At 37.3% G+C, this 15,954-nt stretch overlaps 1 protein-coding gene across 1 annotated transcript; it reads left to right on the forward strand.

Annotated features, from left to right (window-relative positions):
- Positions 1–1,603: 1,603 nt before the first annotated feature.
- Positions 1,604–9,566, forward strand: LOC101898549 (putative uncharacterized protein DDB_G0271606). The gene is made up of 2 exons (XM_005185290.4): positions 1,604–2,133; positions 5,997–9,566. Exon 2 carries the CDS (start codon positions 6,105–6,107, stop codon positions 9,261–9,263), a length of 3,159 nt encoding a protein of 1,052 aa, XP_005185347.2. The 5' UTR covers positions 1,604–2,133; positions 5,997–6,104; the 3' UTR covers positions 9,264–9,566.
- Positions 9,567–15,954: the final 6,388 nt, after the last annotated feature.

Here is a 15,954-nt window from a genome sequence, read left to right on the forward strand (position 1 = left end):
CATTAAAAAGGTAAGTGAAAATTGTCGCAATTATTGAACAAAAACAATTGGTTCATAATTTTCAATTCAATTGAGTGTTGTCATTTTATTGTTTTTTTCTTATTGGGGTGGCATAGTTAGTGGGCACGTAATGTAAGTTTTTGGCTCTACGTTACGCTTTTAAACCTCAAATGGCAAAATGGAATGGATCATAGTTTTATGAATGTGAAATATTGACATTTTATTGATAAATGTACATTCATAAATCGAATGGTAATAAGAACCAGTAAATTGCAGGGGATGCAGAGCTGGATATGCTTATTTGAAATAGTCCTAAATTCAGATTTTTTCAGATTTAACAACATATTTGTGAACACAACTTACTACATTATACCTCAAGGCTACAACTTAAGAAGGTAAAGTCATGCAATCATATGTTTAATTTTTTTTCAAAATTGTTCCTTTGACATTTCATTGTCAAAATGTATATTTACAATTACATTTATATTCACAAATCAATATGTCTTATGTATAGAATATTGATAATGTAAATTACAGAAAATTTAGAGATGGGAATGGTGATTTCAAATGACTTTGCCTTCTTAATTTTACCATGCTTACATTATGCACCGACTAAAATAATCTATTAAAAAACAAGTTCGGCCGGGCCGGACTTTAAAATACCCTTTGGGTAAAGAACATATTTTTATATAAAAGTATCTGAATTCAAACGTGTTTAAAGCTACAAATACAAGTCAGACAGTTTAGATAGTGCTGTTAACGCCATAAAGTGGGTGAGGCCGTTGTATGGGTGCCATACCGAAATGGTAACCTCTATAGACAATTTTATACTTCAAAGATTGTCATCTACCAAATCTTCTAATGTGACTAGGATTATCAAAATACGGAGTATCGGTGGATATCGTTATATGTGCGCTATAGGAAAATTTGTAACAAAATATTAAATGTTCTGCCGCCGGAGCTAGTACCCATTATGAACTAAAAGCCAAAATCATCAAAATACCGAATATTGGGAAGACCCGTTATTTGGGGGCTGTACAAAAACGTGGACCGAGGAAAAATGTGGCTAAAATCATAAAAATACCGAATATTGGGAGGAACCGTTATGTGGAGGCTATACGAAAACACACTATGTTTTGCCACTGGAGCTAGAATCCATCATGACTTACAGATACCAATTTTTAAACAAATCCGTTGAAAATGTGGCGAAAATTATCAAAATAGGAATATCGGGAGATACCGTTATATGGGGGCTATACAAAAACGTACATACAATAAATTATGAAATGTTATGGCTTAGCTCGTTCAAACATCATGATCAACAAATACCAATTTTTAGACAAATCCGAGAAAAAGTGTGACGAAAATAATCAAAATACTGAATATTTTTAGACAAATCCGTGAAAAAATGTTAACGATCTTCTGTTTTATGGAAGACTCTTTAAAATTCTTTCTTTCCATGGTAATCTTCATAACCGTGCCTTAATTGAAAAATTCCCTGTATTCCTTACAATAATCCCTTCATGTGGCAACGCCAAAACGAGCAGACAGCTGTTTTCCAAACCTCTGCTGAGTTTTTTCTTCCCTTTCTTTCATTTACGTAAATCGATGGCATTCGTTTCTTCCTTTTCATGTCGGTGCTCGAAAAAACGAAACAACTTCGTTCAGTTTTCATTTGTGTGTGTGGCTTTGGCAACGTAACAGAGCAAGACAAAGAGTGGTCGTATAGAGAAAATATTCACTGTAGTTTTGGATTCCGAGACAGAGTTTCTTCTGCAGCAGAAAGGAAGAAAATAAATACAAAATTTCAATCTCTAGTTATTTCGTTCATGTTTATTATTTGCGGAAAAACAACCGTGTTGAGTTTTACAAACTTTTCACTCTAACTTGTTTTGTTTATAGTTTGTTATTGTTTTGAAAACAAACAAGAGATATCCCCAAAAACAACACTTGGAAAGATGTGAACTAAAGTAATTTTGGTGAAAGAAACAATTTTTAAATGAATTGTGCGTGCAAAATGTCGCAAGTGATGAATCAATTGATGTGAACACATCCAACGCCTTGATATTTTTTATATAATTACGTGATATATGTACGCTTTTGTACAATAGAAAAGAAAAAGGTTGCAAGAAGGTAAGTGTGTAGTGGTGTGCTTATATTTTTCGTGTTTTGTGCGTGCTGGCAAAGTAAATGCTGTTTTGGTGGGGTTTTTTGTGACACTCTTCATTCTCTTTTTCTGGTTATGTTTTACACTTTTTTACCAAAAACAATCCGGAATATTCATTTCGTTTGTGCGGTTTTTTTATTCGTATTTTTCTTGTGTTTTCATTTTCGGTTGTTTTTGTTCGTTGTGTGTTTTTATTTTGCCTCTTAATTCGTGTGAGAGGTATATATTATCAACTCCATTGCTATGTGTAGTGTTGTTGCTGTACTTTACTTTCGCCCGAGCATATATTGTTTGCTCATTCTGTAGTGACATCTCTTTCTCTTATGTGTTTGCAAGACAGGGAGAGTCACATATATGGATTTATGCGCTAAAACACAGGGTGTTTCACACAAGTTACTAGAATAAATGCTTTGCAAACTGTCAAATGCTTTTGAATTGTTTTATTTGGAAAGGAAAAGAAGAAATTGAAAAAATAATCATATTTAATGAATATGATAGGGAATATTGTTGCAAATATTAAAATGGACGTTCCAAGTGAGGATAAATAGCAGTCATAAAGCAGATACTTTATTCGGAAACACAAAGGTAATCTTGGAAAAATATGAACAAAATAAATGTGCATTTTTTTAAATCTCAGAAAAAGATCTGCCAGAACCGAAGTAATAGAGAGGATGTGGAACAATAGTACCAGAATAGATAGTTAGAGTCAATGTTAGCAAGGGGTAATAGAGAGGAAGTAGAACGTTACTGGCTCCCAAATTTAAAGGCATAAATACCGAAAAAGGCTTAGAAGTATGAGGAAGTCCAAGATTATCTTTTAACATTGTGAGTTTTCTCTCAAAATCCCAACTTTAAATAAGAAACAATTGTCTTCCTTTAATTTTAAATAAAGTGTCTCCTTGGTACCCCAAAAAAGGTCCAATAAATGATATGGTTGTCTCCATATTGACGCTAATTACTAGGACACATTCCGGTTGATGGAAATAACTGATTGCTCTAAGAATGCGAACAAGGAGGCTTTGTTGACCTCATAGTACACGTCGCCATAACCCATGCTATCGTTGCAATGCCTGGAACTCTTCCATGAATAAGACATGCCATGCGAGTCATTACTGGCTATTTAACGAATATGTTCAATATGCTACAAGAGGGAGACAACCCATAATGAGTATTAAAACCCCTGTGAAGACAACAAAAGTAAGAGAGGCGTTTCAGGCATATTCTCGAGAGTAGAAGGCACAATCTACTTAATTTAACTTTAGTTTATCTTGTTAATATCTATTACCTGGTTAAAACCCTCAAAGAGCTTTAAAATTCCTTCAATTTTTTGGAAGAAATGTTCTGCATTTATAATTTCTTTATACTCAACATATTTAAATTTTGCAGGATGAGAAAAAGAGGAGCGATTATTGCAACCGTTTATTCTAGAACTTAAGGCGCTTCTCTTCATCACATGCTCTTCATCTGTCAAATGCCAATCAACTTGGAAATTCCTTATTTATTTTGTTTCATTAATTTTTTCCGCGAAGACCAGTGATTTACGTCACATTCACAAAAATGTCTTAAAGATATTACATTCCTACCTTCATCCACCCCACCCCTCAGGACATGCAAATGTGGTCAGGAAAACAAAATTCAGGCCCCATGGCTGTGAATGATTTTTTTTTAGCCAAAAGTAAACAGTAGCTTCAAATTTCATTCATTTCATTGCTGTGGTTCTTCCTCCCTCCCTCAAAACTTCCTCTTCCTGTGTTACATTGCAGCCAAATACCAAACAGTCATCATATGTTATTTATATCCCTACCATACCCCAAGCTTACGCATTGTTCTGCCTCTTCAAGCGATTTATTTAATCTCAACGCAAATGCGCATGTCTTGCCTAGAATTTTTGTAAGATTTCCCAAAATTGCCCCCGAAGAAATAATTTGGGTTTTCTTTTCTGTTTACACACCATGTGTAAATAGCGTAAAATGATGATGACTGGCCATTAGGATGCCAGGGCGTATTTGCAATGCAGTAGCTATTTATTGGAGGAAATTGCCGGAAGGAAAATTAGAGAAATGGATATATTGTTTATTTTTTTCCTAAAGGTGTCTTTTCTATATGGATAGGGAAAGAAGATGCGCAATAGTTTGTTAACCCCACATAGTGGTAAGGATATTATGCCTTTGTACATTTGTTTATTACATGGAGAAGGACTCGAAATAGACCCATAGTTACTTTTGAGGATCTTCATAGAATCACTTTCTGAGTTGATTTATGCATGTCAGTCCGTGTGTTCGTCCGTCCCTCCGTCCATGTATTCTTGTGAACAAAATGCAAGTCGTATTTATTATCCGATTGAGATGAAATTTTCCAAACTATATTTGTTTGGCCCAAGGACGAACCCTATTGAAATTGGGGTAATTGTGCACCAAATGGCCAAAATCAGTCCAAATGACTTAAATTTGGCACATTCAACCGAATTTAGTCTAAAAGCAAGAACATCCAATTTGGAGAGAATCGGTTCAGATTCAGCTATAGCTCCCATATATATGTTTCAACCGATTTGGTGTTTAGGTTTCCCATATTCGTAATATGCACCCCAAAAGAATGATGCTTGGTATCAGATACAGCCCAGGAATAACTCTGCCAAGTTTTATCGAGATCGGCTAAAATTTGGATATAGCTCCCATATATATCTTCAAACGATTTCGGGTTAATTGTGAACCAAATGGCCAATATCAGTCCAAATGACTTGAATTTTGGCACATCCGACCGAATTCAGTCTAGAAGGTCGGTCGGTCCAGATTTGGATATAGCTCCCGTATATATCTTCAACCGATTTCAGGTTAATTGTGCACCAAATGGCCAATATCAGTCCAAATGACCGGAATTTTGGCCCATCCGACCGAATTCAGTCTAGAAGCAAGTACATAAAATTTGGAAAGATTATTAGATTTATCGAGATCGGCTAAGATTTGAATATAGCTCCCATATATATCTCCAACTGATTTCTTCGAGTTAATTGTGCACTAAATGGCCAATATCAGTCCGAATGACCTGAATTTTAGCCCATCCGACCGAATTCAGTCTAGAAACAAGTACATCAAATTTGGTGAAAATCGGTTCAGATTCAGATAATATAAACAATGTATAGAAGGTTTTTCATTTAATAATTTTTCAGGAATACTTTTGTATTTTCCTTTCGATGAAGGAATGCCATTCTAAAATATTCCCAATTTATGGACCCCTAGAATTCTAACGAAACAGACTCATATTTTTAGAAAAACATTTGTATTTTTGTTTCGATGAAAGAATGTCGCTCAAATGTCTTTTGAAATATGAAGACGCCTGAAAGTATGCTACATTTTCCTATCTCTTTGTTCTATGTGTGAGGAAGACTCTGAAACGACTTTAAATTATAGAAGACACGTGGGAAGTCTTATACTTTTATAAGACTTCTGGAAGGTCTTCTGTTTAGAAGGTCTTACATTGATAGAGAACGATTGTAAGTCCATAGGTCTTTTGTTTAATATTTGGAAAAACTTGTTTGCCAGTCTCGTTTGTCTCGATTTTAGGAGTCATTTTTATATTTCATCCCAAGAATTAAGGACTTCTCCATTTAAAAAAAATATTTTTGAAAATATTTATGGAATATTTCAAATGACGCTATTCTTTTGAAGAAATCTTCAAGCTAATCGTCTTTGTATAGCAGATCTCTAGCACATCTTCCTTCATTATTTCCTCCTCCACACCACCAAGCAATTTGCTTTACTTTGCCTCCACGCAATTTCTTCTGGTCATTTTGTATATTTTATTAAAATTTTTCATTTTTTTTTAATTACAGCGTTTAACTCCAATTTTACAACCAGCCTAGCAACCAATTACCCACCAGAGCACACTTCACTTCCATTTACACACGCACACACTCACCCACCCACACGCTGCTCCTGAAATGATGGAACGTAAAAAAGTTTTAGATTTGGACAAAATCTGTCGTGTGTGCATTTGTGAACGCAAGGATATGCGTCCGCTGTTCAGCGAAAAGGTGGCCGAAATGTTAATGGAATGCGCCAGTGTTAGTGTGGAGCCGACCGAGGGTTGGCCCGACAAGATATGTGTACAATGTGTCCATGCTGTGTCGCGATGTCATTCATTTAAAATGCAAGTGGAACGAAGTGACAAAGAGCTAAGGGAATACATTAAATCCATTACGGTTAGGGTAATGGTTGATGAAAAGCCACCAATAGAAAGTCCGACAATTATAAGGGTACAACAACAACAACCACAGCAGCAGCAGCAGGCAGCGCTACAACAGCAACAACAACAGTTACAACATTTGCAGCAGCAGCAAACCACCACAACGACAACCAGAGTAGTTTTGGATGAGGTACAGGGATTGAAACTGCAACAGAGTCAGGCCAAATTAATTGAATTGCAGCAACAACAAAAGATTTTGCTGCAACAGCAACAGGAGCAGCAGCTATTGAAGTTGCAGCAGCAACAACAGCAGAAAATCTTGCAAAAACAATTGAAGCAACAGCAGCAACAACAACAGCAGAATTTGGTTCTGCAACAAAAACAAGCGCAGCAACAACAGCTTCAGCAGCAGCAAGAAGAGGAGAAGAAAACTTCGACTCCACAACAATCTCTGCTCATACATAACCAACATCGTCCCCAAGCCCAACCACCCCAGCAATTACTGATGCAAACATCAACCACCACCACCGCCGCCGCCGTCAAGAGGAAATCCTCTTCATTGAAAAAGATACAACCGGTCGCCAAGAAGTTTGCCAAAATAACCCAACAACAGCACACCATCACCACACCTGCTCTCCAAACACAACAGCAGCAACAACAACAGCAGCAGCAGCAACAAATACAACATTTATTACCCCAAACCACATTGAATTTAAGCGATGGCAGCACCACAACCCTGACATTGCAACAGACCAACAACAACAACACCCATCAACGTTTGGCAACAAACACCCAAACCTTGCTCAGTACCCACCCACCCCAATTACTGCCCATATCGTCCAACACAAACCACCTAACAACAAGCACACAATCCACCACTACCCTGCCTCAACAAATTGTCTTTCCAAATGGTCAGATAATCACCACCACCCAGCTATTGACCACAAATGGTAATACCATTGGTGGGAGTGCGGGTGGTGGTGGCCCACCACAATTGGCCCAAATCATTGGCGGTAATGGCAATGTATCAACAAATAATTTGATACACACCGCCGCCGCCAGTGCCCCCCAGCTTCAACAACCACAATTTGCTCCTGCCCAATTGATACAAACGACCAGTGGCCAAACTTTGCAGTTAATCCAACAACCAAATGGTCAACAAATATTGCAATTAGTACAAATTGTACCCCAACGGACGCTGACAGCGGGCGGAGGAGGCACCCACACCTTGAGTAATGGCCAACATGCTACAGCAATTCTGGAAGATGATCATTTGACCATTATGGATGAGGAAACCCTGATGGAACAAACGGAACAGCATTTAATTGATGATGAAGGCGATCAGGAGGGCGACGACTTGGATGGTGGCGGTCACATGGATGATTCACATCACCACAATGGGAACCACAACAACAACAACAATGTCATGCAGCAACACAATGAACGTGATCAGATTTGCGAGACAATTGTCGTCGATGATGATCAACAGTTGCAGATCCATCATCACCAGCAACATCATCATCAGCTGTTGCAACAAAATGTTGAATTGGAATATTTGGAAGATGTGACGGTGACAACATCGCAGCAACAACAAAACCATCACCACCACCAACAAGGCTTGATTTTGCCCGATGTCACCGTGGTCCAAGAAGTCATTGACGATGAGGAAGATGAACTGGAGGACGATGATGATATCATTGAGGAAATTCACATGGAAGAAGAAATCTTACAGGACGAAGATGCCGACGGGACAGTCTTGTTGGAAACATCCAATGGTTCTGAGTTTATTTCCACTGAACAAGATATCGAGGATCATCACCATCAGATGTTGGAGGACGATGATGAAAATGTTTACACCGAAGATAATTCCTTGGCCCATTACACAGTGGTGGAGGGCGGTTGCATTGATGATGTCGATGATGTTGAGGTCAATGCGGTCTTCCAGGCAGCCTGTGATGCCAATGAATCCGAAATGCAGCAGCAACAACAACAAGAATTGCAGGAACAGCAACAACAACAACAGCAGCAACAGTTTAACAATGATAAGCTCAACAACAGCTCCCTGGAATGCTCATCTCCGAATGCGACAAAAACCAAGCCACGAAGAATTGCCGCCAACAACAACAACAGCAATCGCTCCTTGGCCAATTCTCGCCAACTGCAGGCCACAGCCTGCTCCATTGCCCAGGCAGCCGGTCAGGATGATGATTTTGAAATCGATTCCAAACTCATAGCAGAATTTATAAATCAACAGACCACGGTTCTATCGACGGGACGTTACAAGTGCAATTTATGTCAAAAAGAATTCAAGCAATTCAAAGGCTTGCAGAATCACATGCATCAACATTCGAATTGGATAAGGGCCAATTGCAAGAAACAACCTCAGTGTGAGATTTGCCACAAAAGCTTCCGGGGTCCAGGCATGCTGCGCATGCACATGAAGACACATCAATCTGCCAGCAAGGTACCCACCTGCCACATTTGTAATAAGGCCTTCAAGTCCAAGGCCATACTCTATCGCCACAGGCAAACACATCAACAGCGTTCGTATTGCTGTGCGGTGGAGAATTGTCGTAAACATTTCTCCACCGCCCTGACCCTCAAATCTCACATTGAACGCAAACATGCCAATTGTCCAAATATGCCGCGTTACAAGTGTGGCGAGTGTAACAGTGTGTTCTATGACATTGAAAGTCTGGAGGATCATTTCCAATTGACCGGCCATGGTGGCGGCGGTGGTGGGGCGGGTAATGAAAATCAAAGTCAAAATTCCGCTATAAGTATACAAACCGTACAAAATGGTAACAACAACAATAATAATCACGACTCTTCGTCATCTTCGACAATATCGGCGGTGAGCATGACCGAAGTTGTCAGCAGTAATGGTGATGTGTATATAGTTACGCAGGCGTAGTTTTAAATTATCCTAAACACACACACACACACACACACACATTTGGTTACATGTTTTTTTATTGCAAATGGAACTTTTTCTAAAAAAGTTTCCAAAACAAAAATACGATTTTTTGAAATTACAAAAGAAAAACCATTTTGTAATCACTTAGGAAAAAGAAGGTATTCATAGGTTATAGTAGTTAAGCTGTATTTTTTTTTTTTAGAGAAAAGAATGTATAAGTAATGTAAATATGTTTAACAGTCGTTTTTTCGGGCAATAAATTTAAATATAAATTTTACTTTTTACAAAAAAAGAAACGTATTTTTTTGGAGTTTTATTTGAATTTTGGGTTTGGGCTCATTGGAAAAGGGTTTTTCTTCAATGGTAGAACAATATTTCGTAAGCAATTGGTATTTGAACATTTTTGGTACTTGACACATCCGGCAGGGATACTCGTTCTGTGGAAAACCCCAAATGCCCAAAAACTGTCCGTCTGTGGAAATCACTCTAGCTTCCGAACGAATTGAAGTTGATTTATAAAATTTTGCTCAAATGTATGTTATGTCTGCAGGACTTTTGGTATTGAAAATGGGCCATGTTGGTCCACGTTTTGGTATACCGCCCGATATTCGGTATTTTGATGATTTTAGCGAATTTATTCACCGGAATTGTTTCAAATTTGGTATTTGAAGTTCATAATGGATACTACAGCCTAAGACAAAATTGTCTGTGCAGGTCCACGTCTTCGTAGAGCCCCTATATAACGGTATCTCTCGATATTCGGTATTTTAATGATTTTATGGATTTTTTTTTTCACCAGAATTGTTTCAAATATGGTATTTGAAGTTCATAATGGATACTACAGCCTATGACAGAAAATTATCTGTGCAGGTCCACGTCTTCGTATAGCACCCATACAACGGTACCTCCCGATATTCGCTATTTTGATGATTTTAGCGAATTTATTCACCGGAATTGTTTCAAATTTGGTATTTAAAGTTCGTAGTTGTGTGAAGGTCCACGTCTTCGTATAGCCCCCATATAATGGTACCTCCCGATATTCGGTATTTTAATGATTTTATGGACATTTTTTCACCAGAATTGTTTCAAATTTGGTATTTGAAGTTCATAATGGATACTACAGCCTATGTCAGAAAATTATCTGTGCAGGTCCACGTCTTCGTATAGCACCCATACAACGGTACCTCCCGATATTCGCTATTTTGATGATTTTAGCGAATTTATTCACCGGAATTGTTTCAAATTTGGTATTTAAAGTTCGTAGTTGTGTGAAGGTCCACGTCTTCGTATAGCCCCCATATAATGGTACCTCCCGATATTCGGTATTTTAATGATTTTATGGACATTTTTTCACCAGAATTGTTTCAAATTTGGTATTTGAAGTTCATAATGGATACTACAGCCTATGTCAGAAAATTATCTGTGCAGGTCCACGTCTTCGTATAGCACCCATACAACGGTACCTCCCGATATTCGCTATTTTGATGATTTTAGCGAATTTATTCACCGGAATTGTTTCAAATTTGGTATTTGAAGTTCGTAATGGATACTACAGCCTAAGACATAAAATTGTCTGTGCAGGTCCACCTCTTCGTATATCCCCCATATAACGGTACCTCCCGATATTCAGTATTTTAATCATTTTAGGGACAGTTTTCACAAGAATTGTTTCAAATATGGTATTTGAAGTTCATAATGGATACTACAGCCTATGACAGAAAATTATCTGTGCAGGTCCACGTCTTCGTATAGCACCCATACAACGGTACCTCCCGATATTCGCTATTTTGATGATTTTAGCGAATTTATTCACCGGAATTGTTTCAAATTTGGTATTTAAAGTTCGTAATTGTGTGCAGGTCCACGTCTTCGTAGAGCCCCTATATAACGGTGCCTCCCGATATTCGGTATTTTAATCATTTTAGGGACATTTTTCACCAGAATTGTTTCAAATTTGGTATTTGAAGTTCGTAATGGATATTACAGCCTATGACAGAAAATTGTCTGTGCAGGTCCACGTCTTCGTATATCCCCCATATAACGGTACCTCCCGATATTCGGTATTTTGATGATTTTAGCGAATTCATTCACCGGAATTGTTTCAAATTTGGTATTTGAAGTTGGTAATGGATACTACAGCCTAAGAAATAAAATTGTCTGTGCAGGTCCACCACTTCGTATATCCCCCATATAACGGTACCTCCCGATGTTCAGTATTTTAATGATTTTAGGGACAGTTTTCACCAGAATTGTTTCAAATTTGATATTTGAAGTTCGTAATGAATACTACAGCCTACGACAGAAAATTGTCTGTGCAGGTACACGTCTTCGTATAGCCCCCATATAAGGGTACCTCCCGATATTCGGTAATTTAATGATTTTATGGACATTTTTTCACCAGAATTGTTTCAAATTTGATATTTGAAGTTCGTAATGGATACTACAGCCTACGACAGAAAATTGTCTGTGCAGGTACACGTCTTCGTATAGCCCCCATATGAGGGTACCTCCCGATATTCGTTGCTTTCAATTTATCGACATTATAACCGATTTTTTTAAGTTTCGCATTTGAATATTGTAATGGCTTATGACAAATGTTACCTACGCAAGTTCATGTCGTCGTATAGACCCTAATATAATAGCTACATTCGGTATTTTTAAAATCTTAACAGAGTTTTTCAAGGATTTTATTTTTTGCAAATTTCGAAATTCTTTCCAAATGGTGGAGGGTATTCAAAATTCGGCCCGGCCGAACTTACTGCGTTTTAACTTGTTAATACTAAAACCTCCAAGGCCAATATTCTAATCAAGCTTTTAAATTTAAGAGTAGTTCTGTCATTCTGCTTAGTAGAACATCTTTTCTGTTTGTTTGATTTAAAAAATCCCTAAAATTAAATTACGCACATCTCATCAATTTTTTTAATCCAATTTAGGAGGTTTTTTGAGTGGTGTGTTTTTTTGCTTAGCAAAGAAAAAAAATCCACTTCTTTCCAATATTTAACACATGGATTGTTGGGTTATTATTGTTTTTATACCCTTCAACTTGAAAAGGAGGGTATATTAACTTTGTCATTTCGTTTGTAACATCCCTAAATATTCGTCGTAGACCCCATAAAGTATATATATTCACAATCAGCATTAAGTTCCAAGTCAATTCAACGATACCCGTCTGTCTGTCCGTCCGTTAATCTGACTGTTCGTCACGATATAGCTCACATTATTTAACGTAGAGCTTCAAAATTTGGCAGAACAATTTGTATTGTGTTTAGGACAGTTGGTATTGAAAATGAGATATATCGGTCTACGTTTTGGTATAGCCGCCATGAAAGGGTACCTCCCGATATTCGGTATTTTGATGATTTTCGCCTCATTTTTTCACGGATTTGACGAAATATTGGTATTTGTAGGTCGAAACATTGTATGTATAGGTCCACGTTTTTGTATAGCCACCATATGATCGTACTTCCCGATATTCGGTATTTTGATGATTTTTGTCACATTTACCTACGGATTTGCCTAAAAATTAGTATTTGTATATAGGTCCACGTTTTTGTATAGCCCACAGGGTGAGATGAAAAAAAAAAACTGCAACAACATTTCTAAGCCACTTGTCCTATAGCTGTTAAAATTATTCCAGTGACTGCTCAATATATTGTTTACAAGCGTAGAAAAGTATTTTGGGAAACATTTTCCAGAAAACAAGTTATTCGGAATTCAAGCGTGATAGTGTGATTTCTTTATATTTGGCTGGAAAAACACAAGTGGCTATCGTTAGAGCACTCCAGCATTTAAATGTGAATAAATCTTTTTTGTGTCTCGTACCGCTCGCTTGTTACCATGATACTTGTAGCGTAGTCCGACGTCAAGGAAGTGGACGGAAGAAAACAGCAACATCAGGAGAAATGGTTCGAAAAATAAAGAAGCGACTTGATCGAAACACGCGTTGCAGTAGCCGAAAATGGCTCATGAGTTGAACACATCGTAATATTCCATTCGGTAAATATTAAAAACTGAGCTCGGGGTAAAGTCATTGAGATTCCAAAAAGTGCCAGAACTTACACCGCAACAGAAAGAAAATAGACTCAAAAGAACCAAAGAGTTGCTTCGCTTGGCCGAAAGTGCAGTTTGTAGACAAACAAACTGATCGTGTTTACTTGCCAAAGAGGTCAGCTGGTAATGTGCACCTTCGCTTGGATACCAGAACTCAAGCGCCGGCCATGGTAATGGTGGGGGGCGCCATAACAGCTGATGGTAGCTCTCCGCTCGTATTTATCGACCTTGGCATCAGAATAAATTACCAATATTATCGCGAAAATATTCTGGAGGGTGTATTAAAGTCTAGGGCACGCAAACATTTTGGCGGCAGACCTTGGACAATCCAACAGGACTCAGCAACATCGCACTCAGCACGCGCCACCCAAGAATAGTTACAAAATGAGGTGCCTCGCCTCATTTCCAGCGCACAATGGCCACCAAAATCTTTGGATACCGAACCGTTGTGTCTGGAGTATTTTGGATAGCAAGGTTGGCACTAAAAAATACCAAAGTGTCGATCATCTCAACCAAGCACTTTGCCGGAAATGGACCAAAATACCCCAGAGCAACATTCGGGCAGAGTGTGACGGTTTCATTGTTCATTTAAAGGCCATAACTCGTGCCAAAGGTAACCAATTCAAACAAATCTAAACTTATTCTAAAATTTGATGCTATTTCCGATATTTTTTGCTTTCACTCAATATTTTTTTTTTTAATTCAAACGCCATAACTTTTACATTTAAAAAAAATATTGAGTGAAAGCAAAAAATATGGGAAAGAGCATCAAATTTTAAAATAAGTTTTGTTTTTTATCTCACCCTGTATCTTCAACCGATTTCGGGTTAATTGTGCACCAAATGACCTGAATTTTGATACATCCCACCGAATTCAGTCTAGAAGCAAGTAAATCAAATTTGGTGAAAATCGGTTCAGATATAGCTATAGCTCCCATATATATGTTTCATTCGATTTGGTGTTTAAGTCCCTTACATTCGTAATATGCATTCGACAACAATGATGTTTGGTATCAGATATCAGATACAGCCCAGAAATACCTTTGCCAAAATTTATCAAGATCGGTTCAGGTTAAGATATAGCTCCCATATATATCTTCAACCAATTTCGGGTTAATTGTGTACCAAATGGCCAATATTAGTCCAGTTAAGATATGGCTATAGCTCCCATATATATGTTTCATTCGATTTAGTACGCATTCGACAAGAATGATATTTGGTATCAGATATCTTATAGAACTCGGAAATACATTTGCCAAATTTTATCAAGATCGGCTTTTGATTTGGATATAGCTTCCATATATATCCTTTATTAGATTTCAGGTTTATTGTGCCATTATTTGGCAAATATCAATCCAAATGGAACAAATTTCGAGGCGTATGTTTTCATTTTTTGGAATTCCGCTCCGATACATATTGTTTTTAATATAATCCTTCTCGATGTGATATCATGCTCTCTATAGCAATGTTATTTGCCATAAAATATAAAAATATCTTCGTCAAATTTAGTGAAAATCGATTCCGAATTGGATGTGCCTCTCATATAATAGTTCCCTCTGAAACCAAACTATAACTAATTTAAAGTCAAATGTTGATCGGTGGTATTATCTACTTCAAATAAATTCTGTTGTTATGGGAGCTCTACTAAATATGGACAGAGGTGTAGGGTGTCATATAGTCGGCCCCGCCCGACTTTTGACTTTTCCTTACTGGTTTGGTTTGTGGTTTTTTTTTGTTTATTACCCCCAAACAACATTCCACATCTTCTCAATATCCAACACATGGATTCTTGGGGCACTATTGTTTTGCAATTTTCGTTTCGCAATAAAATTGAGTGCGCATTGTTTTTCCCAAAATACTACAACTGCTGGAAATAGTAAACAAAGAATGCCCAGATGAACGTATTGAGGTTGGATGATCAATTTTCCAATATTGTTTATACAATTAAATGTTGTTTTTTTTTGTTTGTGGCAACATGGTCAGCTAACCGCAGCGCAGTCATCGCATGTTTGTTGGCTGCCAATTTTAAATGAGTTCTTCATGTGTTTAGCTTTGGCCACATATAACCCCAATTTTTTCTTCGCTTTTTTTTTAACGAAATAATTACTCTAAGAAATGAACACATGGCGGGTGTAGGATATATATTTTTTGTGGCGTATTATGCTCTAGATATTTTTTATAAAAAAATATTGAGTAAATTTTTCTGAAATGATCAATGAAGTAGTATTACCACATAAATGACCTGAAATCGTGGGAAGAAGATTACAATTTTTTCAGAAAAGGTATGAAGTTTCTTTTGATGGACTATTAATAGAGCTTTTTTTATACCCTCAACTTGAAGAAATAAACTTTTTTTATTGCTCTGAATGTCCTTAAAAATATTCTTCAATTTTTCTTATACCCTACACACATACATTGTATGGAGGGTATATTAAGATGGTCTTTACGTTTGTAACTCATCGAAATAATCATTTTAGACCCAACAAAGTAAATATAAATTCTTGATCAGCGTAAAATTCTTAGTCGTCCTCGACTTTCCGTCCGTCTGTCCGCCGTTTATTTTAATAAGGAAAGAGTCCAAACGGCTTGCTATGGGAAACTGTGAGTTTACACAGGAGTGTCTTTTCTCTGCAGGCAAG

Source organism: Musca domestica, unplaced genomic scaffold, assembly GCF_030504385.1.
Source record: "Musca domestica strain aabys unplaced genomic scaffold, Musca_domestica.polishedcontigs.V.1.1 37, whole genome shotgun sequence".
Classification (NCBI taxonomy): domain Eukaryota; kingdom Metazoa; phylum Arthropoda; class Insecta; order Diptera; family Muscidae; genus Musca; species Musca domestica.